The 26,814-nt window shown below is 39.3% G+C and overlaps 1 protein-coding gene across 2 annotated transcripts in view; it reads right to left on the bottom strand.

Annotated features, from left to right (window-relative positions):
* Positions 1 to 26,814, bottom strand: part of MEGF10 (multiple EGF like domains 10) — a 107,894-nt gene that overhangs the window by 29,244 nt on the left and 51,836 nt on the right. For both annotated transcript variants that reach the window (XM_062018475.1, XM_062018476.1), the window contains exons 6-13: positions 22,616 to 22,862; positions 21,891 to 22,011; positions 19,907 to 20,043; positions 13,901 to 14,113; positions 8,536 to 8,710; positions 7,576 to 7,696; positions 5,083 to 5,246; positions 1,821 to 1,923 (exon numbers count right to left, since the gene is read on the bottom strand). In XM_062018475.1, coding sequence (XP_061874459.1) covers positions 1,821 to 1,923; positions 5,083 to 5,246; positions 7,576 to 7,696; positions 8,536 to 8,710; positions 13,901 to 14,113; positions 19,907 to 20,043; positions 21,891 to 22,011; positions 22,616 to 22,862 — 1,281 coding nt within the window. The remainder of the gene's footprint in view (positions 1 to 1,820; positions 1,924 to 5,082; positions 5,247 to 7,575; positions 7,697 to 8,535; positions 8,711 to 13,900; positions 14,114 to 19,906; positions 20,044 to 21,890; positions 22,012 to 22,615; positions 22,863 to 26,814) is intronic.

Below are 26,814 nucleotides of genomic sequence, written 5' to 3'. Positions count from 1 at the left end.
AAGATGAATTAAGAGTCCACTAAAGGCAAAAATACTGTCTCATTCTCAAAACTTGAGTTCAAGCAGTCAGGGTTTATGCTATGCTTGAAACCTTTGTTGTATCCCAGGTTAATCGTAACACATGAGCTAGGTAACTTTTGTAACCTGTTTTAAAAAGCTGCAAGATTTTTAGTCCAGCCTTTCAAACCTATCTATTTTAATCTGGCTTCATTCATTAACACACTTTTGGCCTCTCACGATTTTTACTCAGTTTTAGAAAACAAGATGTATTTTGAGCAGTACATCTGGAACTTATGAACAGTTCTAACTGCCCACACCACGTTTACACAAGATGAGCAACTGTTCATATGATTTTTCATGTGGGTATTCTTTGCTTAATATGTTTATTAATTTAACAAATCGTGTTTTGAACACATCCAGATACAAGTTTGAAAAAGTGTCTCCAAGCACACATACAATTACCTGAAACCACCTGAAAGTAAGAATAGTCAAAGGTCATTGACATCATAACTAAACAAAAGCAAACACAAAGCAGTGTCTCCCAAAATGGCAATAGATGGCATAATGCTAGTAGTATTCTTTTATAATTCAGCAAAACAACTTTTATTATTTTTGCACTCTTGTGGTAATCCTTTCCCAGAGGTATCTGGGTGGCTGACGGGAAGTCACACTGCAGCTTGTGGGAGGAAAAAACACTCAACAAACTCCTGTCTCAAGTAGGGGAGTACAGGCTCTGAAAGCCTCTCTCTTTCACAGTGAAAAGGGTGACAACAGCGAGACCCAAAGCTGAGACAGGCCTCAAAGAATTTGGCAGAAGCTTAATACAAAGACAAATTGCACAAATAACAAACGGGTTCAGTCTTTTAAAGCAAAGCAGAGCCCTTCCAGTCTACATACACATCCCCTACAGATTTCCAGTTCGTATCCCTCAATAATCACAGAAGTCATGTTCATCTGAACAGAAAGCAGAAGAAAACTCCAGGCAAGCTGTAATCACTACCACCAATCAACCTGAACTGCAGACACAGGATATTATGTACTTTGATCAGAACGCCTGTGATCCAGCCACAGAGCTAAGGAAAAAAAAGCATTAAAAAAAATAATCAAAGTTTAGGAAAAGACATCAGTAAAGACTATATTTGAGGATGTCATAAGCTCTACACAAACTTTTGTGAGTGCAATAATTTCCTAAACTTGTCAAATAAATGACTGCAGAAAAATATTGACTTTAAAATGATTGAGTAGATAATTAATAATGCTAGGTTATACCTGAAATCACAAAAATCCCTCTCTTTTTCACACCAGAAATATGCTTTGTCCATTTAAGTTGAGCTTTTCTGGCTGATTTCTTGTTATTAAATGGAAGGAGTCCATACAGATGGGTGACAGAAAATAGTATGTGCAGAGTAACTTTTTCAAAAGTTCGAGAAACTCAAATGACAGCACTGTTTCTGCATGGTTTATCTTCTTTTTGGCTGCCAGAGCAAATCTTTCTGAGTTCCGGGATGTGATGCTTTACCTACCAAAGCTGCCAGCGTGATCCTGAATATTTACAATTATTCACCACTTTCATAAGGAATCATACTACGCAAGCGCCCAAGTTTTAAGATTTCCTGCTCTGTTCCCAGTTTTCTGTGGATCCCACACTCTACAGGGTTTTCACACATGGGAATCATGGAAGGGACACAGAAGCCACAGAACTGGCTCCTTCCTCCTTCCAACCCCACATACTCTTTCTCTACTCACAAAACTGAAAGACAAGACAAAGTCCCCCCAAAGTGGAAACTCTCATTGTCCTTCACGATGGTCTCTTTTTGTACCTGACCATCCCGGTAGGCAGCGACAGTAACCCGTGGTGGGATGACAACCGTCCGCATGACTGCAGTCACAGCGTTCTGCACAATCCATTCCATATGTGCCGTCCTGTGGCAACAAAGAGAAAAATGTAGGTCAGAGAAGATGACAACTGAGAGTTAGAGAGGAACAAGTTCAGTCAGTCACGGCCCAAAAAGCAACCATAGATCTCTTCTGAATCTGTAATCCACTTGTTTAATATAAAATGCTTTTGGAACATTTTAGCATCCTACACTTTCATTCTTTCATTTCAGAGGGGAAAACAAAGAATTAATGACATCATCCTGAGAGATCCCTGACTAAAGGACCTGAGGTCACAGGCTCTGAGATCTCTATGTATTGGTCAAAAAGAATACCATATCCTTTTAGTCTACATAAGAATAGACTGCGAGGGGATCTCATGAATATTTACAAATACCTAAGTGGTGGATGTCAGGAAGCTGGGGGACCACTTTTTTCTGTTGTATCTAGTCACAGGGTGAAGGGTAATGAGATGAAGCTGGAACACAAAAAGTTCCATTTAAACATAAGAAAAAAATAGTTTACTGTTTAGGTGATGGAGCCCTGGCACAGGCTGCCCAGGGAGGGTGTGGAGTCTCCTTCTTTGGTGGTTTTCAAAACCCACCCTGATGTGTTTCTGTGTGACCTGCTCTGGGTGGACCTGTTGTGGCAGGGAGTTTCGATTAGATGATTTCAAGAGCTCCCTTCCAACTCCTACCATTCTATAATTCTATATAATGCCACAATGTCTAAAAAGGAGTAGTAACATAGTAAATTAAAATATATCTTGTGTGTGAAGTTTACTACAGAAGCAATGCAAAATATATTACTTTCTTTTGATTCAAAATCCTTCTCTCTGCACTACAGCATATACTGTATTAAAATAACAGAAGCTCTTTGGCTATACAACATTTTCTGAATCCAACAAGAGAGACTGAAGTTGAACATTTCCTCTTGTGTTCAGTTGTGTCAAAAGAGCATAACTGATTTTCACGGAACTACATCTAAACATTTGAATTTGTCTTTTCTGCTTCTTCCATAGAAGATGACACATACATTTGCAGGTAATTCCATACATAATCTGAGAAATGGAAAAGAGCAAAATCTTTAAAACTGTGTTCTCAAAACAAGGAAAAGAATAGAAAATTGATCTTACAGAAAAGGTATTATAAAAACCAAGATAAAATACACAGAAAAAAGCCAGTATAATTTAAGGTAATACTTCTGGGGTTAGCAACAGCTAAGTCAAAAAAAAGGAAAAAACATGTCAGGTTTAAAAACCAATCACTTAAATTTCAGGCTAAAACTGGCCTCATTCACATTAAAGATCAGAATAAAATCTATATGAAAATGTGCTGTTCTTTGATGTTCCTGCCTACATTTCTAGTGAACTCTGCAACATTTAGCTATTCTCTATCCAGTCTTTTAAGTCTAAAGTGTAACAAAATCTTACGTTACTTGAGTACAAGGAGTCTTTTGCCCATCACAACAATCCATTTTCACATAGAGAAAAAGAAAAGATTAAGGATTTCCTTTGCATATAATCAGAAATCCCCAAATATGCTGTTAAAAAGTGGCATCTGTAGTCCTCTATATACATTTGGACTGAAGGCCAAACTTCAGTTAATTCACAGCAATCTGGGCAGTAATATTAATTTTCTTAAGTTATTAAAACCAATTAAATTCTTTGCTCAAGACAGAAAGAAAAAAAAAACAGACAATACTGGACACGTTTGTATTAGCTTTTTGTTTTTCTCTGGCTCTGGAATTTCGGGGCAGAATAAGCATTTGAAATATGTAAACGCTTATCACATAATTTGACAGAGAGCAAGACAATGAGCATGGGAACACTAAATTATTTTATATAGAAATCCCTTTAAGCACTGTTTTTAATTGTTTATTTAAATATTTTAAATATGCTAAATTTCAAACAGTGAAGCAAATGTCATGACACAATACATATCTTTTTTCATAATTCTGTTTTGGAAGGGCTAATGGAGCTCAAGAGACCTCGTAATCCTTCAGAATCAGACACTATGTGATTAGACAGCTCTTTAGAAAACAGAAAAATTAGTCTTCTGATGGAGATGCATTGTTGGAAATACTGCATTAATGTGCACAGATGGTACTCTGATGAACTTTACAGAATATTTTAGAATTTGTTTGCCAATTTACTCACTACATCAGTGTATACTATACCTTATCTGAAAACTGAAAACAACCCCAAAAATGTAACTTCTCTGTGTTCTGAGAGCAGTTCAACAGAAGAAATTTTCATTCAAAACAGAAAACAGAGGTCTTATATAGTTGTTCAGTTGTTCCTATCAAGCTCCTATCTGAACAAAGATCACAGAATGATCAGTGTTAAAAGGCACGTCTGGAGATCATCAAGGCTGAACTCCTTGCTACAGCAGGTTCAAAACCCAGGCGAGTTTTGAAAATCTCCAAGGAAGGAGACTCCACACCCTCTCTAGGCAGCCTATGCCAGAGCTCTCTCACCTTCACCGCAAAGAAGTTTTCCTCACGTTCAAATGGAACTTCCTGCGTTCCAGCTTGTGTCCATTATCCCTTGTCCCATCAATGGGCACTACAGAAAAAAGACTGACCCGATCCTCTTGAGACTCACCTTTTAGGTATTTATACACATTGATAAGATCTTCTCCTCTCAGTCTTCTTATTGCTCAGTAGAGCTAGTCCAAACTGACAGCAGCTTGAATGTGACATGGGAGGGGAGTTTACAAGGTTTACGTTCAGTTCATGCGATTCCTTTACAATTGTATTAAACCAACAACCTGCTGTTCAAATAGTATTGCAAAGACAGTGGAGAGGAAAAGGAGAGCAGAGAGAAGTTTATTTAAAAACATAAAGTTTGGTTTTACTTAAAGTAGTTTGGATGGCATGTGATGTCAATAAGAGGGGAAAAACTGGTTCTGTGTGTTTGAACAAATTCTAGTTTGAGGTCCAAGTCTGAAGTGTGAAAGCAGAAAATGTGTTAATCTGTGCATCTTCATTTTGCCCAGTCACTTTTTCATGCTCTGTGTTGTGCTGCACAGCCAAGATCTTCCAGAATTTTTGGTCCGTGTCCACAGCCTTGAATCCAATTGTATATGGGCTACCAGGTACAGTGCTCCTTAGGGTCTTACGACTATGAAGTCAGAAGAATGACAGGAACATCGCCCTGCCCAGTATTACCCTATGGCACAAAATTCAGTGACATTATTAAACTACCTGGCAAGGGAGTTCACATTTTTCTCCTCTCCAGCCTGGGGCACAGGTACAGGTTCCATCCAGAGCATTGCAAGCCCCTCCATTAAGACACTGGCATGTCAGGTTGCACCCAAGTCCCCAGGTACCGCTGGGACAATTTATTGAGCAATCTACACCGTGCCAACCTGCCAAAAATAGGAAGAAAGTCACAAATTAAGCAGGTGTTCCTCTATTCCTATTTGAGGAAACATTTCCCTCTGCCTACCATGTGGCATCTTTCAGAGATGCACAAAACCAGGGTAACATTAACTAACAGCTAGTATCAGCAGTTTCAGCTGAGGACTTGTCCAGGTTTGAACAAAGGTGCTCAAGGGCACCTTGTAACATCTGTGCACAGTATACATTTCCAGATTGGAGCCAACACACAAAAGCAATTGATGGGAGATCTGAAATGAAAACAGAGACACCTTGAAATTTCATTGAGAAGCACTAAACTATACTGAAAGTTTAGGTGTAGCCTGAAAAAGATTAGGAATAGTTTCCCTAGACTTAAGATGCTGCTTTCATAATTCTTCCACCACTATTCAATACAGACAGTTCTGCAATATGGTTTTGATAGAAATCTTAGACATGTAAAACAGAGAAAACACAAGAGTGGTGCCTAAGTTGGATTTATCTAGTGGTACACAGGAGACTTTTCAGATGATTTCTGTACTTCCCTTGAAGTACAAAAAAGCATGTAATGGAAAATGGTTCCAAAACGCAGCATTCACCACTGATTATGCCTGATAGCAAAAACTCACAGGCTGCACACTGGATAGACAGAAATGTAAATAGATTTTTTTTAAATGTGATCATCTATTGGGTACAAGTGAAACAGTGTGAACCAGCTGTATGTTACCATCAGCAATGACAGAAGCCAAGTTTCTAATTTTGTACCTTGTTTACAGTAAGCAAAGGGAAAAACAATTCTGCACCGATCCTAATCAATAGACTGTGTAAAACACATGTACTGAAATGAAGCCGCCTCGTGCCCTGGATTGATAACTTTGAATTTAGAGGTCATTTCAGGGAAAAAAAAATATTGTACTATACTAGCTAGAAAACTGTTATGCTTTTTCTTAAATGTGTTTCCAGGATTTATAAATTTCCTTAATTTATATGACAACTATTTGGATTTAGTTTAATTTCACCATTTGCTGTCCTTTTCATTGTCGTATGACAAAAAGTGCACAATACACAAGAAGACAGGATTATGGATGGCTCAAGGAGTAGTTTTTCTCCTCACAGCCTAGCTACTTAGCAGTAAATACTTCACTACTTCAACAGAGTTAAATCAGCTCCACTGTGTCTTACAGGAGTAGAAGATGGAAAGCTATATCCACATTTGCTGTATGACTGATTTAATTGTATCAGGCCCTGACAAATTTAGTGGCTATTTGTCTAGATAACTCTAACACTTTCTCCCCACTCTCACCCTTCATGTATTTTTAGAAAAACTTTTTTAGATGGGGGCTGGTCTACGACATAGGCTGGACATGGGATTTGCTTGGGAGCATTTAACAGCCGGCCTCTCTCTTCTCAGCAATCCAGCATCACAGCTGAGGGATGCTGGGCTTTAAATCCTTCCTCACAGCAGAAGTGAAAAACAGAACAGCTGTACTGTAAGAGCAGATCTTTAAGTGGAGCTTAGTAGCGTATTTTGAGTTGAGCAGGAACAACAATGCAGACCTGTAAAACTTTATATGGGAAAAGATCTCTGCAGAATCACTGCTGGGATATCTGAGATACTTTTGCTCCAGCAAAAGGCACATGGTACTGAGAGATGGAGAGGTGGGAAGGCACATTCTGTTTCTGGCACTGCCCATCAAAATTACTGTACAGGAGGTGAGTGTCAGGCAGAGGGCTCGAAGAATGTGACTCCACTTGCACTAATACTGGGAGACTGAGACACTTTTTTGCAGAAGCAAGGAACAGTAGAGGGCACAGCCTGGGAAGGGGGTTAGGCAAGGTTTTGTCTCAGAATGGCTGAGGAGCAGAGTATTTGAATAGGAAAAAAATGCCAATAGATATCACCATCAGTGCTAAACTAGCAGAAAGAAGTCTGTGACTGTGTGTTGCTGAGACGGGCAAGTGTGGCAGCCAGAGAGGGCAAACAAGGCTACATATTTTGACTAGGAAGGCTGACATCAGATAAACAGCATATCAGCAGTCATTCTAGCAGACCATAGCACTGCCTCAAGAGGCAAGCAGTGGTCTATCTCAGGGTAAACACTAGTAATTCATCCAGCCACAGTATCCACCCCACTGAGAACTGCATCAAGGAAACACAAACTCGAAGTACACACGCTCTTCTCTGAGCAGATGTTTTCCTAGTTTTCATCTCCCAGACCTGCACAAGCATAAAATATCTAGTGATACGGCTCCCAAGGTGGTCTGCTTTTTATTGTGTTTCTTTCTTCTTCTCTCATTTTATTTTATGATTACAAAAAATTAATGTGAAGAGACACTTACCTGCTTTGCAGGTACAAGAACCATCTACCGGTGAACAGATGGCTTCGTTTTTGCAGATGCACACAGATGAACAGTTTACTCCATATGTACCCGGAAGACAAGGAGTACCACAAGAAGCACCCTGAATTATACAAAATTAAGAGTCTAAAAACTCTATGAGGAGGTTTTGCCAGTATGACTAATAAAGGATCCAGATTTACTCAAGTTCCACAAAACCCAGAAAATATACCAGCCCATGACTGTTTTAGGCTGTCAACAAGTTACTAGAATTCAAGGGAAACGGAGTCTTTCACGCTGAAGTCTAGAGAACGCATTAGTTTTCAATTAGTCACTTTGAGAGTTCAGGTCACATAGCTCACAGCACTTGGTTAGATCAATGCATACTATTTTCAATGATAAAGAGGTCCTTTATGAAACCAAAACACAGTAAGACAGCAGTTTAATGGAAAATAACGTAGACACAGAAAATATTTTTAAGAATTAATTTGACTGAGGTTTTCACAGTTATTATTACTAGAACAGTCATACTGTAAAATGTTTGCTAGATTAGCAACCAATGCACAGGTAATGGCAAACATAAAAGCTGCAGAATAATCTGTCTTGAACTGTAAAAACAAATGCCTTTTGTCTGGAGTGTCTCTGGAATTAGTAAAACAAGATAATGACTGCAACATATAATTCCAACTTTTATTTACAATGCAACAACACACTTTCATTCTTAGCAACATGTTAGAAAGCAACTAAATTTTCTTTCTTAAAATGGTTTAATTTCAGCACTGAGAACCAATCACAAATTTTGCCTTTTCAGGGCCTTATGTTATAACACACCAAGCAGTGCCTGAACATCCTCACCTCTCTTTTACTGCAGCAGAAAAAAGACACTGTGGCATCTTGACAAATTTGGTACTTAAACACAGGCAGTGGACTTGAAAATGGACCATGAAAGTGAGAGTTATTTACCTTAAATCCAGGGGCACAGGTGCATTTTCCAGTCACACTATCGCAGTCAGCGCCGTTTTGGCAGCTGCAGATTTGCTGACATGACTTGCCGTAGAATCCTGGGGAACATGTCTCATTGCAGTAGAGTCCAGACCAACCTGGCTTGCAGGAGCATTCTCCAGACATAGGGTGACAGCTGCCAGAAGGGGATAGAAAGATAAGTAATTCAGGACTAAATGAGATATCAATTTTGTATTTTTTTTTCCAGGGAACAAAATTCTGTTAAAGATAAGTTGCATCAAGGATCTTGCAAACTATGCATAGAGATGGTTTTACTCCCCAAACCACAAAACAAATGGTTCTATATATGTATAGATAAATGCATGACACATAAGCTAGGAAATGTATCACCATACAACATATAGGCATTTGGAGAGGATGTGGAAAAAAAAGAAGTATCATTTTTCTATCTGTAATACAGTTTTTACCATAAAATAAATATCCATGGTTACAAATATTAGGTTGATGGAGTCATCATATTTGCCAAAATGTATTGTTTTGTTTCTACTCCAAATATAATAGCATTATTTTCATAACACTGTACAAATTCAGCAGCATATTGTCTGAGAAATATGATGCTTCAGTAAAATAGCATGTCATCCAACACAAATTACACAATATCAGAACACAGCACCCAATGAGCAGCAAGCATGTTTTCCTTTTTCTTTAAATTGTTGATTGAAAAGAGGAAAATGGGCATATTTCTGAGAATGATACAAAATCATTTGCCTTGGGCAGAAGTCAGATATACTATCTGAGCAGTGACCTTTTGGAGGGTATCTACCCTATGTTGGCCATACCTGGTGGCAGACCAGCTGTCCCTACCTGGAACAGCAGTTTCATTGAAGGGCCAGACAGACAGCTGTTGCCTCACAACAAATGGACATCATCAGCTGTGCAAAGATATACATACTGGAAAAGTGGATACAATGGGGTACTCTGTAGCACTGGCAGACAAGGCACTTGCTTAATTCTCACCAAAGGAAAGCCTTAATATCCAAATCTAATATATTTACAATGAGAGGACTGTTTAAAGATATTTGTCTGCTACTGATTGAAGTAAAATTATCTTAAGTGTGCTGGAAAAAAAATGTGCCTTCATCCAGACACATTAAATGACCCATGACAAGAACTTGATTTTGCAAGACTTGCTGACTCTTTGTGTGGGGGTGTGTTTGAAACCAAGTGTTTTTCTGACCATTTGAAAGCTTGAAAAGTTACCTACTGCACTTCTACATCCTATAACATAAGTAACAACAATATTCTTTGACAAAGTTGCACTATATCAAGGGAATGCAATATTAGCTGCAACTGCTCTCGGTCTTAAGGACTATTCATGTCAAACTATGAGTTTCCTATTGCCAAATACAACACACTGCTGATCACAGACAGTATGAGCTATAAAGGCTGGAAAGACACTATGCATTCTGCTCTCTAGATACGATTGCATAGAGTAGGACATCATAAGAAATTGGGGGTCTTCAAGATATTAAAATCCCTTTGACAGTATTAAGTTGGTTTAACTAAAGTGAAAAGAAAGGTCTGTTCAACTGAATGTCATATGCAGGAACATTTAAATCATTGCTCATGGTGTTCACAATCAACCGTCCTGGTTGTTTGTACAGTCACAAGTATACCTGCCACAAAATATGTTGAAATGGAACTGTACTCATATAAAATGAATACAAAATTATGACAACACATGATCCAGTAAGATAATAATATTTGACTCTTATTCCTATCTTCCTGTAGGAACCCAGTGACATTCTGAATTCAATTCCCATGTTTCTTATCAGTGCAAGAATATAGGGCAGGAAATACAAAAAGATTTTTTTATCCACAACTGAATAGTCATTAGGATATGTATCAGAATATATTTATAACACAAAAATCAGTAATACTGTCATTTTAAGACATAAATTCCCATGTTGTTTGTTGTCAGCCTTTTTTTTGCCTTTCAAGAGAGACCACATGCATGAGCAAGCACAGAGTAAGAAGCAGAGGCATTGAAATTCTGTGCCCCCCAGTGAGTGTTACTAGGCATACTTGCATATACATTGATTGACACCAAAATTAGTATTCTATAATTTGTAATTAGATGTAGGAAGCTGGAGCACTTCTGAAGCTTTTTGATGGGTTCTCATGCAGTTAACTTAATTGGCAATAAGATTTATATATTAAGAGAGGGAAATAAAGAGACACTGAGAGACACTAACAGTACATCTGCTTTTACTTCTGGTCTTTTGTTCACACTTTCTGTAAATACAACCTACTCAGTGCAGAGACAACAATAATACTTGTGGGTAGTGATATTATGTATTTGAAGGACTTAGATGAACTTAATAATTTTCATAAGATTTATGCAGGTTTTGCACTATTACAATATCCAATTAAATTCTGTTGCACCCTATACAATAAACAATGTTCATGAAAAGCTCTTGTACATCTACTTAAGAGTCCATTAGACCATATTACAAGTCCCTAGACTATAAAAACAAACCTACATGATACAAACTAAGCATACATCACACTATAAATAACACTCAACTCTACATATGTCTCTCAGAAAAAAGTTTGATACAAAAGAAACTCCTTTAGAGGTCACAAGTAAACCCTAATTCCAGCCTGAACTATAGAAAATTTTTTCATGATATGGAATGACCCCGGCTGATCTTACCTACAGGTGTGAAACAGTACTGGAAGATCACCAGAAAGTGCTTACAAGTACTAAGAACAAGGAAGGGCTTGCCTTTCATCCCCAGGAGCTGCCATCAACCAACAGCGGTGGCAAAATCCCTGTAGCTTAGCCCACCCAAAATGCAAATTGGGAATTATTGCTAAAGTAGTTTTGATGCAATTTCCTCAATCATAAAGCTGTAATAAAAATACACACACAGTTTTGAGATTTGATGCATTAGAATGTTTTTGTACCTTTAAGAATTTAAAGAAAACAGTTAGACATATATTTTTACACTACAAACTCTGTACGCGTATTTTACAGAAATATTTTTTGGTGCTAAGTATCTTTCAAACTGACTTTTAGCTTATTCCCATATTGATGAATACTAAGAATGGAAGTAGTAATCTAGGGCTTTAAGCCTGCCAACAGCACTAGGATATCTAGTGTTCATAACCAGATCAAAAAAAGCTTTTATTTTATCATGGCCCCTAGAAGTCCTAACAGAATCCTAAACCTACAAACACATAAAGTCTATTTGGAGAAGGAACTCTACCTGCTTCTTTGTGCTCTGGGATTACTGATTGCTGCTAAATGGGTTAACACTATGAAGAAGATCCTTCATTTACAGCCAGCCCAAATAATACTTGTGGTAGGTAAGAAAGGGATGAGTATATTCCCTGATGTACTTAAAAAGTTGTCTCCTGGCTGACTGATAAAAGTTGTCTCCTAGCTGAGAGACAGACACAGCCATGCTCAATTGGCTTCTCAAAAGATTCTAAGAAACATAAATGTTCACAGGTAGTTTTGTCTTCTATATCCTTACTCAAATGCCCTTTGATTTTTGTTACTTGGTGGGTCTTCCTGACCCAGAGGGAACGAACCTATTATGAAAAATACACTCGTAAAGTCATGAAAATCTTTGTTTTCATCACAGATCATTATGCCCTTGCAACTATGTTCTTGCACCTACAAGGCTATTAAGAGCCTTTTCATTTATCATACAGAGAGGAAAATGTTAAAAAAAAAAAAAAAAAGACCAGCCATATGCTTCTGTTTACATGTGAACACTTGTGATGTGATTTGACCACAATCTGTCTTCCAGCGGTATAAATGAAGGAACAGCTGTGTTGAACATGAATCAGAAGTAATCCCTGTAACATCAGAAATACTACACGGCGTAAAGGGTTCCTGTCAAACAAGGCTGCTACAACAGTTTGCAGACAAAGTTTCAGGAAAGTAGTTAACTGTAATTCATTACAGAACTGTACTTGGTCCAGTAGCATAAACTTGAGAGCTAGATAGGTCAGCATTATGGTGCCATTTATTTTCTAATGCATTGTCCAAAGAATGAATCGCTTTATTTTATGTCTAAAACTCTGTGTTATTTCAAAAGATATTTCAAGTAAATGGGATAAACAGAAGTGCAAGCACAGAACTGTAAAAGGGATATGACTGGAAAGCAAAAATAATTCAGTATGCTGTCACATGGTTTGTCAAAGAAAGGTATGTTGAGCAACTCAATCCACAAAGTAATTTTTCACACACTAGGTGCACGTGCTTAGGTGCTTTAACATAATTGCTTAATTTTGACTGAAAGCTTTTTATTTTATATATAAGGAAAAGTGTACCTTATAGATGACATTTAGTAACATTCTAAGTGACAGTCATTAGTTTCTGCAAATTCCTCTCACAGCTGTTTCCAACAGCAAAAATATAGATTATGCTTAAAAATCTTACCTAGGGTACTGTGATTAGTAATGCAATTAAGTGTGAGTGAACATGTAACTGAATGCACAGTGACCAAAATACTTCATTGTAACTGTGTTTTTTAACACGAGAAAGCTGCCCAGAATTATATTATAAATATGCATGCTTGCTTCAACTGACATCTGACTTCCCTCACTCATAGATGACAGTTTGTCTCCAATAAGCTAGATTTTAGAATACACTGAAATACTGTGAAATTCACAAAGATGCACAAAGGTCAAGAGCAGGACTCATTACTGACTGAATAATGAGAGATGGAAAAATGAAAACTATTTTCATTTGATTCCCAGGGATCAGATTTTACTTGCTTTCTACAAAAATCATTTAAATGACAAAAAATTTATTTTTTAAACCTAGATTTACAACTGGTAAGGCTTTGGAAATTTTGTATTAAAATAGTTATCTACAGTAATTCTTACATAAGCATACAGAGGAAGAGAAATGGATTCTCCTCTAATGCTCAACTTGTAAGACTATAGATTAATTGATTTTAATTTAGTAATTTCTCTTATACAGCAAACTAGAATATGAGAGGGATATATGATGTATATTAACTTTATCCAGTGTACAAAATGTATGTGGTAAGTTAAGACAAAGGTGATCCTTTGTCTTAACATTTATTTCATGGGAAAGAGACCAAATACAGCAGGGAATAGTAAGACCAAATATAGTTCCAAACATTAAAATTCAGAAGTTCTTTTAGGTTGATATTTTCTTTCTTGATATGGTTATAAATACTAAATAATCTCACAAGCTCTTGCCTGCTTCAGTTTAGACAAAAGTACTAGAAAAAACAGGAAGTATTTATTTTCAGATTATATTCAGATTTCAATGTTCTGTATAGAAGGAGAAAAAGAGGCTGAAGAATGCAAAGCCTACCTCCAGGTGTTGGGCATGTGGCAGGGACACTTTTTATCACACTTGAGACCATAAATTCCCTCAGGGCAAAGCCTCGTTTCACAGTGCTCTCCAGTGTATCCTGGTTCACAGAGACAGGCACCACTAATATGGTAACATTTCCCACCATTCATACACTTGCAGGTCTCAGCACACTGCACTCCGTAAGTCCCCACTGGACACTCCTCTTGGCACCTGTGATAAATCAAAAAACAATTAGTTTTATTTCCCATAAACTGCAGCTGTTGGGAGATTCAAAGGAAAAGTAGCTTATGAGGAATCTCTCATGCTGGTCTAAAATGCCTAATTAAAAGTGCTGTCTCTCTGGTTTCTTTTGCTGTTCAGCTAGACGGGCTTAAAAACATGGGCTTTGTGAATTCCTTTAGAAAAAGTCTCCTCTCCAACAAAGGATGGATACACAGACCATTAGACTTTGCATTCAGGAACACGAACAAAACCAACTCTTACACCAGATACAAAGTATGAAGGAATACACTTTCAAGAGTTTTGCTTCAAAAGCCATCCATCTGCAACTTTTTTAAGTGATTCTCCATTTAGCAATAGTGTGAACAGCCAGTAAACATCCACTGTCCTGCACATGCTTGGGTCAGGAAGTTCCTTGGCCATCTCACTCATCAGTCTCATTTTCTAATTGTGTTTCCAAGCACATGATGGTTTCAGAATACTTTTCCTTTCAGAATTTCGTTCTAAAATTGTTGATTTTGCCCCTCAAAAATTTACAGAGTAACGGGAAAAAATCTTCAGGAACCCAAACTCCTCCTTTTTACCTATTTTGTCTAACAGATGAACATGAAAACTAGTAAAAACTTGAGTTTAACCCATATGGGACAGAGGCAATGATTTTTGTTGCTCCTTAAGGAAAAAAAGAGACTTCTTCACCAAACTTTTCCTCATTCTATCACAGAGCTTCTAGAAGATAGTTACTTCAGCTAATAGTTCTATTTCTTGATGTTTTACACACAAAAGAAATTATTTAACCTAGAGATCAGACTTTATGTTTAGCTGTCCAGATTGGCTACTAGAAGACTAACTTTCAGAATCCTGTTTCTACATTTTGCAACTCATTTACTAATAAGTTTCCAGTCATTTACTAATACTTTTCCAGGTAGCAATTTCATTTGGTGTTACATCACAGTCCCTGGTCCTCATGGGGGACTTCAACCACCCTGATATTTGCTGGGACAGCCACACAGCCAAGCACACACAGTCCAGGAGGTTCCTACAGATTGTTGACGACAACTTCCTGTCGCAGATGATTGAGGAACCAACAAGGAGGGGTGTGCTGCTGGACCTGGTACTGACAAATAAAGAGGGCCTGGTTGGGGATGTGAAGGCTGGGGGCAACCTCAGCTGCAGTGACCATGAGATGGTAGAGTTCAAGATCCTGTGTGAAAAAGGCAGAACACAAAGCAAAACTGTGACCCTGGATTTCAGGCGAGCCAACTTTGGCCTCTTCAAAGATCTACTTGGATGGATCTCATGGGATATGATTCTAGAAGAAAGAAGTGCCAATGAGAGCTGGTCAATCTTCAAGCACCACTTCCTCCAAGCCCAGGATCAGCGTGTCCCAAAGCACAAGAAAGGAGGAAAAGGTGGTAGGAGGCCTCCATGGATGAGCAAGGATCTGCTGGGACAACTCAGGCAGAAAGCAGCCATCTATGAGAGGTGGAAACAGGGTCTGGCTTCTTGGGAAGAGTATAGGAACATTGCCAGGGCATGCAGGGGTGCAACTAGGAAGGCTAGAGCCCTTCTAGAATTCAATTTAGCCAGGGATGTTAAGGACAGCGATAACGCATTTTTCAAGTACATCAGCAGCAGAAGGATGGCGAGGGGGAATGTGGGCCCACTGCTAAACACTGAAGGTGCCCTGGTGTCTGAGGATGCAGAGAAGGCCGAAGTACTGAATGCCTTCTTTGCTTCAGTCTTTACGGCCAAGACTGACCCTCGGGAAGCCCAGTTCTGCAAAGATAACAGGATGGCCTGGACAGCAGAGGACTTGCCCTGGGTGGAAGAGGTTAAAGACTTGTTGGCCAAGCTTAAGGCTCATAAGTCAATGGGTCCTGATGGGATGCATCCTAGAGTGCTGAAAGAGCTGGCTGATGTGATTGCTAAGCCTCTCTCTATCATTTTTGAACAATCATGGAGGACAGGTGAGGTGCCTGAGGACTGGAGAAAGGCCAATGTCACGCCAGTCTTCAAAAAGGGCAAGAAGAATGACCCAGGAAACTACAGGCCGGTCAGCCTAACCTCCATCCCTGGAAAAGTGATGGAACAACTCATCCTGAATGGTATCACTGAACATACAAAGGATAAGATGGTTAGCAGGGGAGTTAACATGGCTTCACCAAGGGGAAATCCTGTTTGACCAACCTGAGACCCTTCTATGAGTGCATAACCAGCTGGCTAGATGAGGGGAGAGCAGCCGATGTCATCTACCTTGACTTCAGCAAGACTTTTGACACTGTCTCCCACAACATCCTCATCAGAAAGCTCAGGCAGTGTGGCTTGGATGAGTGGACAGTGAGGTGGATCGAGAGCTGGCTGAATGACAGAGCCCAGAGGGTGGTGATCAATGGCACAGAGTCGGGTTGGAGGCCTGTGGCCAGTGGAGTTCCACAGGGATGGGTTCTGGGGCCAGTCTTGTGCAACATCTGAATCAATGACCTGGACAGAGTGTACCCTCAGCAAGTTGGCTGATGACACCAAACTGGGAGGACTGGCTGATTCCCCAGAGGCTGTGCTGCCATTCAGCGGGACCGGCTTGAGAGTCGGGCAGAGAGGAACCTCCTGAAGTTCAACAAGGACAAGTGCAGAGTCCTGTAGCCAGGAAGGAACAACCCCATGCACCAGTACAGGCTGGGGGTCGAACTGCTGAAGAGCAGCTCTGCAGGGAGAGACCTGGGAGTCCTGATTGATAATAAACTAAGCATGAGCCAGCAATGTGCCCTCATGGCCAAGAAGGCCAATGGCAGCCTGGGATGCATCAAGAAGAGTGTGGCTAGTAGGTCAAGGGAGGTTTTTCTCCCTCTCTATGCTGTCATGGTGAGGCCTCATCTGGAGTCCTGTGTCCAGTTCTGGGCTCCTCATCTCAAGAGGGACAGGGAAGTGCTGGAGAGAGTCCAGCACAGGGCCACCAAGATGATCAGGGGAATGGAGCATTTTTCATATAAGGAAAGGCTGCGGGAACTGGGGCTGTTTAGTCTGGAGGAGATTGAGCGGGGATCTTATTAACATTTATAAATATCTAAAGGGTGGGTGTCAGGAGGTTGGGATGAAGCTGGAACACAAAAAGTTCCACTTAAATATAAGAAAAAACTATTTCACTGAGAGGGTGAGGGAGCAGTGGAACAGGCTGTCCAGAGTTGTGGAGGCTCTTTCCTTGGAGGTCTTCAAGACCCACCTGGACATGTTCCTCTGCGACGTGACCTAGGTGAACCTGCTTCTGCAGGGGGGTTGGACTAGATGATCTCTAAAGGTCCCTTCCAGCCCTTCCATTCTATGATTCTATGATTTATGAGAATCATGTTTGATGTTCTGAGCTCTTATTTTTCTGTGTTTTATAACTGAGAAATCCAGAATGCCAGTACTACTACAGCATTACTAAAGGCTGCAAAACTGAGAACACTTAAAATATTTTATCTGTGACAGCAGACCTCACAGCTTAACAAGTTCACGTCAAGGATAACATTTCATAGCTTATGTGTCATGGAAGACTCCCACATTTTTCAACATAAGCTTCCTATAAACTCTGAATTACATTGATATAGACAAAAAAGCTAAATCCCAGAGCAATAGGGCCTGAGCATACTGACATTGAAGTCCTGAGGTGTGAACTCAACAGTTGATATTAGGCCATAACATCTTCTGCAACTTGGATATCTGTAAGTTTGTCAAAGTTATAGATTGTACCAAAATAGTACTTGATAATATGGCAAATTACTAATGGTTTTATCAGCTTTTAATGTCATCCTTTCCAACGTCCTATAAAAGAATTTCCTTGGTGTCCTCTTTTCATTTTTCTTAGATATTTGGCGGTCTTTTTTTTTTGGGGCAGGGGGGCAGGGGAGGCAAGTATGATTGGTGGTTTATTGCAGAAGAATTTAAAAAACACATGATATAAAGTGTTGCAAAGTGTAACAGAATTTAGCAGAACCCTCTGACTGAGGTAAAACAGGTACATATGTTCAAGTCATGCTTCTGAAGTATTTGCCTCAATCTGATATTGTTATCCAGAAGTGTAGAGGTGTTGCCCTGACTGAAGCAAAGAATAAATTGGCCACTCTGCTCCTTTATTGCGTAGCATAACAATACAGCTAACAAGCCTAAATGAAATTTTCCAATAAAGTCATAAGAATAAAGCTGAGAATTAATTTTCTCCAAATCACAACCAGGAATCCCTGTCAAATTAGGCAAAACTTAAACTTGCCATTTACATTTTTTTTTTTTAAAACTGCATCTTCATCAACTTCTGAAAGACCTTCTTCCACTTCCTGGTGAGGACAGGAAACTGGATTCCCTTCAGTCAGATCACCTAGAAGCAGTTACATGCTCTAGGAGTCCTCTTTTTCTTGATGTATGACTGAGTTCCATGAGTCAACACCACACCAAAATCTCAGACAAATACTGTTGAAGTTACAAGCAGAAGTGGAGAATAGCTTAGCACATGAGTCGTTGAGTCTTCCTCTCTGGAGACACTCAAAACCCACCTGGATCAGTTCCTGAGTGACCTGCTCTAGGAGGTCCTGCTTGTGCAGTGGGTTGGACTAGACGATCTTTTGAGATCCCTTCCAACCCTTAAGATTCTGTGATTCTAAAAAATCATGCTTTTTGCTACTGGTAGGTACCTGCTAGCTCAGCCAACGTTTCTGGTAGCATTTCCCTTCCCAGACAACTAACATGACATAGAATCAGATCTACAAGCTTGCCTGTAACCCATTCCTGCCCTTGGAGCATCTTGAAAAACAAAATAATTGTAAATACAGCATGGTTTGCAGGAAAAGAAGGATCTCAGACTTGCAAAAGTGATAAAAATGCTGCAGCTTGTAAGACACTCCAGATGAAAGTCAGCTTTAAATTCCGAGACAAAAAATTTAACTGCTTTTAGAAACACCAGTGTAGTGCAGTGTGTAGACTCTCATATGGATATTCCTTTCATTTCCCTGCTGACTTGTCTGTGTCCCTTTAATTGCATTTACCACCTTCTGTGCTGTTTCTTCACAGACTCAAATTTAATTTTGGCATCCAAATAGTTCTAGACTAAATGTTTCTCTTCTTCATGGGATTTTTTTCCCCTTATGTCTCGCACAGCTCTCCTCACGTCCTGTGAACACTCGCGTGGGAAGTGCATAGGGTTATAATACCTACTGTGGTTGGCAGAAATCCCCTGGACTGACCCCAGTGACTAAGCTGCTGTTGACTTCAGCAAAGGAATTGTGTGCAGTTTAAAACATACACAGGAAAACACTTCTTTCACCACTGCCTTTTAAAATGTCTTGCTATATTATCCTTCCAAACTATCAAAGAAAAAATTTAACAGTGAAGTAAAAAAATAAAGAAGCTTCACTTCTTCATTTGAAACTCTCCAGGTTGCTTACTTTGAAGAGGAAATGAACAAGCCTCCCTTGCTACCCTGCCAAACATCTGCAAAATCCAAGACCTTCACTCCTCAACTCCTCACCATACTCCAAACTGCGTCATTCTGCAAGCCACTCCTGTGAAGACACATAAGACTGCCAGAGTCTCACCCACAGCAGGAAAATCCTGAAACCAAGCAGTTCCCCACATAAGCGTAGCCACATAGGCATTTTTAACTTGTGACTCAACATCAGCCAACTAACATGGCAACATTTCATGAGACTCTTAACCATATCACAGATACTTTCATTCTGCTTTCTCCCAGCTTCTCAACTTTCTCACAGCAGACCCCTCGCAGGTTCAGAGGCCTGGCAAAAATAAAGCTGTGCTTACCGTTCCCCTGTGTAACCTGGGCTGCAACTGCATTGACCTGTTGCTGAGTCACACATCCCTCCGTTGTGGCACTGGCACTCCTGGGAACAGTTTTTCCCGTAATGTCCCTCAGGACAAGGTTGACCACAGACCATGCCCTGCATGTACAGAGGAGAAAAATGTTAATACTAGATATGGGATTACAGCTTGAATAGACAAGAAAGAGGTTTGCAATGAAGGAGATCTCATGTCACTCATTTAGTGCTCATCTTGGAAATACCAAACTCTTCTCCAGCTTTAAATGTAGAGTATGTTTCAGCTATGAAGTGCTAATCTTTTAGGATTTCCATTTTAGAAGACAAAGCTAATGAAAAACACTATCTCTAAGCAACAGTGAAAACACTTAGACATTGAAGACTAATTGATGTCAAGCTCTTCCCAATTTACTTATCAGGAGTAGCACATATCAAGACACTCAGAAATGCCTTCCAGTAAGTAATGGTGTAGAAATCAGTAATTGCTGTAATGCCCCAATTATACTATTTTATGATAAATTGGGGTTTTTTTCTTTCTAAGGAAAGGACAAGCTATTTATAATTTCATTGAAAGTATCACATCTTAACAGCTTCAGCTGGATGCCTGTTTCCCTTCAACAGGTTTTAAATTTCGGCACTGCTGTTTACATCCTCAGTTAAGTACACTTGTGTAGTGAGGGGAGCGTCAGAACTTCAAGCTTTTAAGAAGCCATTTCAAGAAAATAATATTCACAAGCATTTCATTACACATGCAAGTATTTCAGCCAGCATCAGATACTGCAGAATTTGTATCTGGCTCCTTTAAACCTTCCTTTTATGAAGAGCTAAAACAGGTTATATTGACAAAACTGTGTTTCATAAAACCAACAAACAGCTATGCTTAAACAACTAGTTGGAACAGAAAATTAGTCAATGGGCTAAAGAGTAATTTATTAGTTAAGACACATATAAGATTTCCATCTTTGCTTCATAATCTATCTCACTACCTGTATTTAGGCAGATAAAGACACGCAAGAATTTATGTTAACATTTGTATTCTATGATCAACAATTTCACTTTTCCCACATGAAATGGAACAAAAAGTAAAAATAGCCATAATCCAGGCTAAGTAGTCAGCTGTGTTATTCAAATGCTGAATTGTTTATAGCTATGTTTTCTAGTCAGTGACCTCTGACCCAGGTTATCTCAATGTAATATCTCAATTATCAACAATGAGATAATTAAAAGTTCAGTAAACGTAGATTTTAACCCAAAATTGGCCTTTAAATAGAAAACATTATTAACAAACACTATTGAAAAATATTATCTACAAATGTACTTGAAGTATTTGGGCTTTGATCACTTTCCAGCCTTTTGATTGCCTTCTTACTCCATTATTTGCCAACTCAGAATTAGCAGGTTGGAAGGAGGGAAGGCAACTTGCAGCTCTGAGTTGAATTCCTCTTTCCCTACCCACTGACAAAAGAGGATCAGCGCACCAACACAACGGTAGAATGTCTAAAGATAATGTCAAAGCTTTGATGTCCCATTTCCATTACGAACATTTAACATAGTATCTAAAGGTTCATGGGGTTGCCATGCATATTATACATACACAAAGAAGCACAGGACACACTGGTAAAATATATAATAGTGTCACCTTCCTACAGCATCAGGTTGTATCTGGAAATTAACAACTTTCAGACAAGATATAAAGGACATTGTCTCTTCACAGTACGATTCATGTCTTTTGGTTCACAGAATTTGACATGGTTAAAAAGGCAGTACAGAACTGGAGGATTTTCAGTAACAGATGGTTTTGCAAGTATTTTATTCCAGTCCCGTATGCTAAAATATGTTTCTCATTACTCCTGGCTACAGGCAGACTACATTTGCTATCCTCATTTGCTAACCTTTTCTGAAGTTGCCTGAAATGTACAAATATGGAAGTTTTATGGTTTAGTTGTGTTGAATTCAGAAAGTGCTTTTACCGTCCATCCTGGTGGGCAGGCACACTCCCCGGTGACATGGTGACAGACACCTCCATTCTGGCATGGGCACCTCTCCTCACACTGTGGCCCATGCTTCCCTGGGGGGCAGAGGTCCTCGCAGCTGGGGAGGTGGTGGTGTACAATGGAGACAACTGTTACTTTGGCACACTCTGCAATCTCTAGACACCTCTTTATTTTTAATGCTATCATTAATTTTATCAGCCAAAAGTATGAAGCAGAAAGCAGTCCAACACAGAAAGATTAATATTGTATAGCATCACACTGAATATTGTATAGCACCCATGCAACAAATCTAACGAAGCAGACCTGGCAAACTAGGAATTATTTCTTCTTAAATATATATCTTTCTACACTGTTTGGCGCTCACTCCTTGTTACAGACAAAGTTCAAAATCTATTCTGAAATTACAAAACCAAATGTTTCAATGTGATTTTCCAAACCTGTTGCCAAATCATTTTCATGGTAGTCATGAAAATCTGCTGCTTTTTTGCTTTTACTTTGCAGTGCAGATCAAGAAGGCTTTCTCTAAGCTACACATTTGAATGTGGACTGCAACATGGTTTGCCCAGCTGCTTCTCAGCCACCAGCCCTGTTTCCCTCCAGTACACATCAGCCACACCAACAGAAGCGTGTAAAAAAGAACCTTGCTAGCACTACTTAAGACCTGTATCTCCCTCTCCATAAACAATATGCTCATTGCTTACAAGGCACCAGTGTATCCAGGAGGACATCGGCATTCTCCAGTCACATGGTCGCAGGTGGCTCCATTTTGACACTGGCACTTTTGGTGGCAGTCGTTGCCATAGGTCCCTTGGTCGCAGCGCTCCTCGCAGCGCCAGCCTTTGAAACCCGATGTACAGTGGCAGGCACCAGTGATGGGATTGCACAAGGCTCCATTTTTGCACTGGCAGCGGCTGCTGCAGTGAGGTCCCCAGTGGTCACTGTCACAGGCTGAAGGGGAAGAAGTTAAAATTTGCAACATAATAGCTTATGTTACAGCTCTGAAGATATTAGGAGTCAACTGTAAAAATACCCAAACATATAAATGGAAATAATTACATAGTACACCCTCAGTTCTCCTTAGTCCTCAAATATCTTGGCAGGCAGACAGAACTTAATTTATGCACACAAATTTATTTCTTAAACACAAAACCAAACACTTAAAATGTGAAGCTGTGAAGTAACTTCAAGTTGCAGACTCTTCATTGTCAAAACTCTTCGTTGTGACACTTCACTGTCAAGTTAGATTCCGTTTATACAGAGAAGTCTTGCTAACTTAAAAAAGAAATGAGATATGGGTCTAAGTCCATAAACACGTATCTGAATTCCATAAGGAAGTTGCAAAGCTTATCCAATGTAATATTGTGGTTTTATTCAAATCCAAATTGAGGGATTTGACAATCCATAATTGTTTACATAATTGCAAGTATCTCCTTTTTAATCTTGCAATATACTGATAGGGCAAAATGTATTTCAACAAGCAATAGAAATTATTGATCATATGGTTGAACTTCATTGTGATGTAATAATTTGGTTTTCCAGCATGTCTTCATGATCATCCAAGTGCATCTTTTCTTGTCTGACCCAATGCAGCCCATTAAAACCCTCTAGGCAAACCACTCAGAGGTTACTTCAGCATCAAAAGAAAAACCTTAATGTTAAGGAAGAAATTCTTCTTAAGTGAGAAATATGGGAGTTCCGTAAAAAGACAGAGGATTAAGGACATCTAGAGTTCAACTGGAATGTGCTAATCACATGGTCAAATGATCTGATTTTATTTTTTACGTTCTGTTGATGACAGCAGCACAATGGGAAAGCCTGAACTGCAGCAACTGGAAGCCTCAGCTCTGCTCTTGGAGACTGACATTGATTGCTCTCCCCGTCTTCTCCTGAGGCAAAAAAGCCAGGCAGAGAACACACTTTCCTAGACTAATGAAAAGCAATACAAGAATCCTCCGCAGGGTAGGAATTGAGCTGTTCACTCAAGCTACACAAATACAAAGGGATTAGGGTCTTTCAAAAAATCTACTCCTTAAGAATTTTTACTTATATTTTTTTTAGGAGAGGTCATTAGAGCACGCATCCATAATGGCGATATTGTGAGCATCTACAGACAATAACATACAGAACAGAAAGCATTGTATATGTTATAAATACCCAATAATGCTGTCAAACTGATAGAGCAACTGTCTGTCTTACCATTGGCCTCTCTCTCTGAAGATGAGTGGGTTTTGCTCTGCACCGAACTACAATGCATTATTGTCTCCAGCACACAGCATCTCATACGCTGACTTTCCACATGATAGCTCACATTTATTCTGAACTGCTATATGTCAATTTTCACCATGTCTGTATGGAACAGAAACTGCAATCCTTATACTCAACAAGTCCTCAAATTCATGTCAGGAAACCAGCTATTTTGGGACATATATAAATACAGGTTGGAGTAGTGAGACATGGGGAGACAGTCACATGTTCTAGACAACCCTACTTTGTTGTTGTTTAACAAATTAGCCTGGATTCAGGTAACAGATTTCAATTTCAGCCACTCCTCATGGAATAATAAAAATATAAAAAGAAAATTTAAAAAAACTGTCCTGGCATATCTGATAAATAGAATTCAGACTGATCATCAGACCATGACTGCTCCAGTGTAGTCAAGAATGAATGTAGTCTGACCAGGCTCTAGATGAAAAGACATGAGATTCAAGAAAAGACTTCTTCTTTGTTAATAAATGTGAGGTTGGGTTCTTTCATCAGTAACTGCAAATGGAACAGATACCTGATGTAATGAAACAACACTGATGTAACTAACTGTTGCCCCAGCATAAAGAGTCTTGGAGCTATACTGACTGTAAGTATCTACCACCACACATCTGCCACTGCATCCAACACCCAGGCACCATGACTGTCCTGCCTAGAAACTGCTTCACTTGAGAAGCAGCAAAAGGCTTAGTACCCCCTCTGCACTTTTTGTCCCCAGACTGGCTCCCTGAGCTGTGCCGTGCTGTCTCCTGGACATTTTCTGAAATCCAAGCTGAACATGTCATGTCTGTGAACTTAAACCTTTCTCAATTATTTTATGGTAAAAGCATGTACCACACAGTACATAAAAATTTATTAGTTTCCTGGTGTGAACTTCCCATTATGTTTGCAAGAAATTATTAAAATAAAAAGCATCATATGCCTACTAATAGGATTTCCAGTCTCATGATCACTCTTCTGGTAACAGCCAGGGGGTTACAAATATTGGCTATGCTATTTTTCACTACAGCACAATGGGGAAGAACTCCACTAGGACAACAGTGGCCCCATCACAGTACAACTGTAAGGTCTGTCACCAGCATAGCACCTATCTGTGAGCTATGGGAAAAACTGTGTAGAAACATGCAGGATTAATAGGAATAAATAATAAGTTTAAATGGGATGGGTAAATCACATATTTTACCTCAGTATCTCCTGACTGATAATTGATAACATTCCCCATAGGAAATTGAAGTGATTTGTCAGAAACTGATGCTCAGTTTATTATTAAAAAAGAAGAGGGCAAAGGGTAGAAATGTTTCCTGTGGAGACTTAGGTTTATTTTTAATTCGTTTTGGAGGTTACATTTACCAACTATTACATCAGACTATTTCTGCTGCTTCCTAGTATTCAGACACTAAGAAAGCCAGGCTGGAAGCCACACAGCTGCTAATCTGGTGGAATGGGATAGCCTTTGAGTTAATGACTGTAGTCAGGTTACAGACTGTCAGCTGGAGCTTAATCAGAATAGCTGTTCTGACTGCACCAAGGTCACAGGAGCCTGTGCACATGCAAACACTACATGCACGTACACGCAACAGTGTCAGCTACTGGCTTCTCAACAGATTTGGAGCTGTAAATCATCTGTCTTGGCACAAGGTGTATGTGAAAGAGAAGCAAAGTATAGAGGCAAGATGCTTGTGTTCAGAATGGTTTTGACACAAGGACAATGCATCTCAGCCCCAGTAACTCCTGGAAACAGTCTGAACTCTGCAGAAACACAAAACCCCATGAGTAACCAGGGTTAATTTTGTGTATGGATCATACAGAAGTGGCCTAATGCTGTTGTTTTACGCAGAGCACCTTCTTTACAAAAGTCATTCTCCTTCCCTTGTTCATATATATGAAAGACTCACGAGGTCGATTCTGCCTTCACCTTACACTATGGGTGAAATCAAAGTAAATGTTCAACAAACATCATGATACTAATGCTACATATTGTTATGGATTTCCTACATTCTGGCAATATCCCATCTGGCAATATCTTTTTTGTCACTGCAGCATGTGTTATTCACACAACAAAATGCTACAAATACAGGACAGAGAACTCCTCTCTCGAAAGGCTACTCATTGAAAATGTTTGCCTTTGAGAATAACAGCACTGCATTCTATTTAAATAACTCATTTAAAATAAGCAAGTATGGTTTGAAGCCCTAAGACAATACAGGTCTACCATCATAAAGAAATGCTCACCGAAATTGTGTGCCAAACAGCTACTTTAGAGACATAGGGAAGCTTAAGGATTCAATGGAGAAAAAAATCAACTTTGAAAAGAAATTGAAATCTATGATGCAAATTGCTGTCATTTTGTGGCCTTTTGTAGCATCTTTGAAGATTTAAAGTTCCATATTTGCTAGTATAATAACTTGAAAGCACATTGTTATTATGCTGGGCTAGATGTAGTTTTACGCATCCGGCTTCTATGAGAGGCTGATGATTTACAAATTGGGATGGAGGGAGGCCTGATATTTTGTAGTGCAAGGTGTGAATTTTTATAATAATCTGAAGTACATTTGAAGAATTTCATAACTCCTTTATTGCTCCTTATAAACAAAGACATTTTAAACTAAAAGTGGTCACGTATTTTAAGGGTTTTTCT

The sequence above is a fragment of the Colius striatus genome, chromosome Z (genome assembly GCF_028858725.1).
Source record: "Colius striatus isolate bColStr4 chromosome Z, bColStr4.1.hap1, whole genome shotgun sequence".
Lineage (NCBI taxonomy): Eukaryota > Metazoa > Chordata > Aves > Coliiformes > Coliidae > Colius > Colius striatus.
The sequence above is the reverse complement of the archived record's forward strand: the minus strand, read 5'-3'. Positions and strand labels throughout refer to the sequence as shown.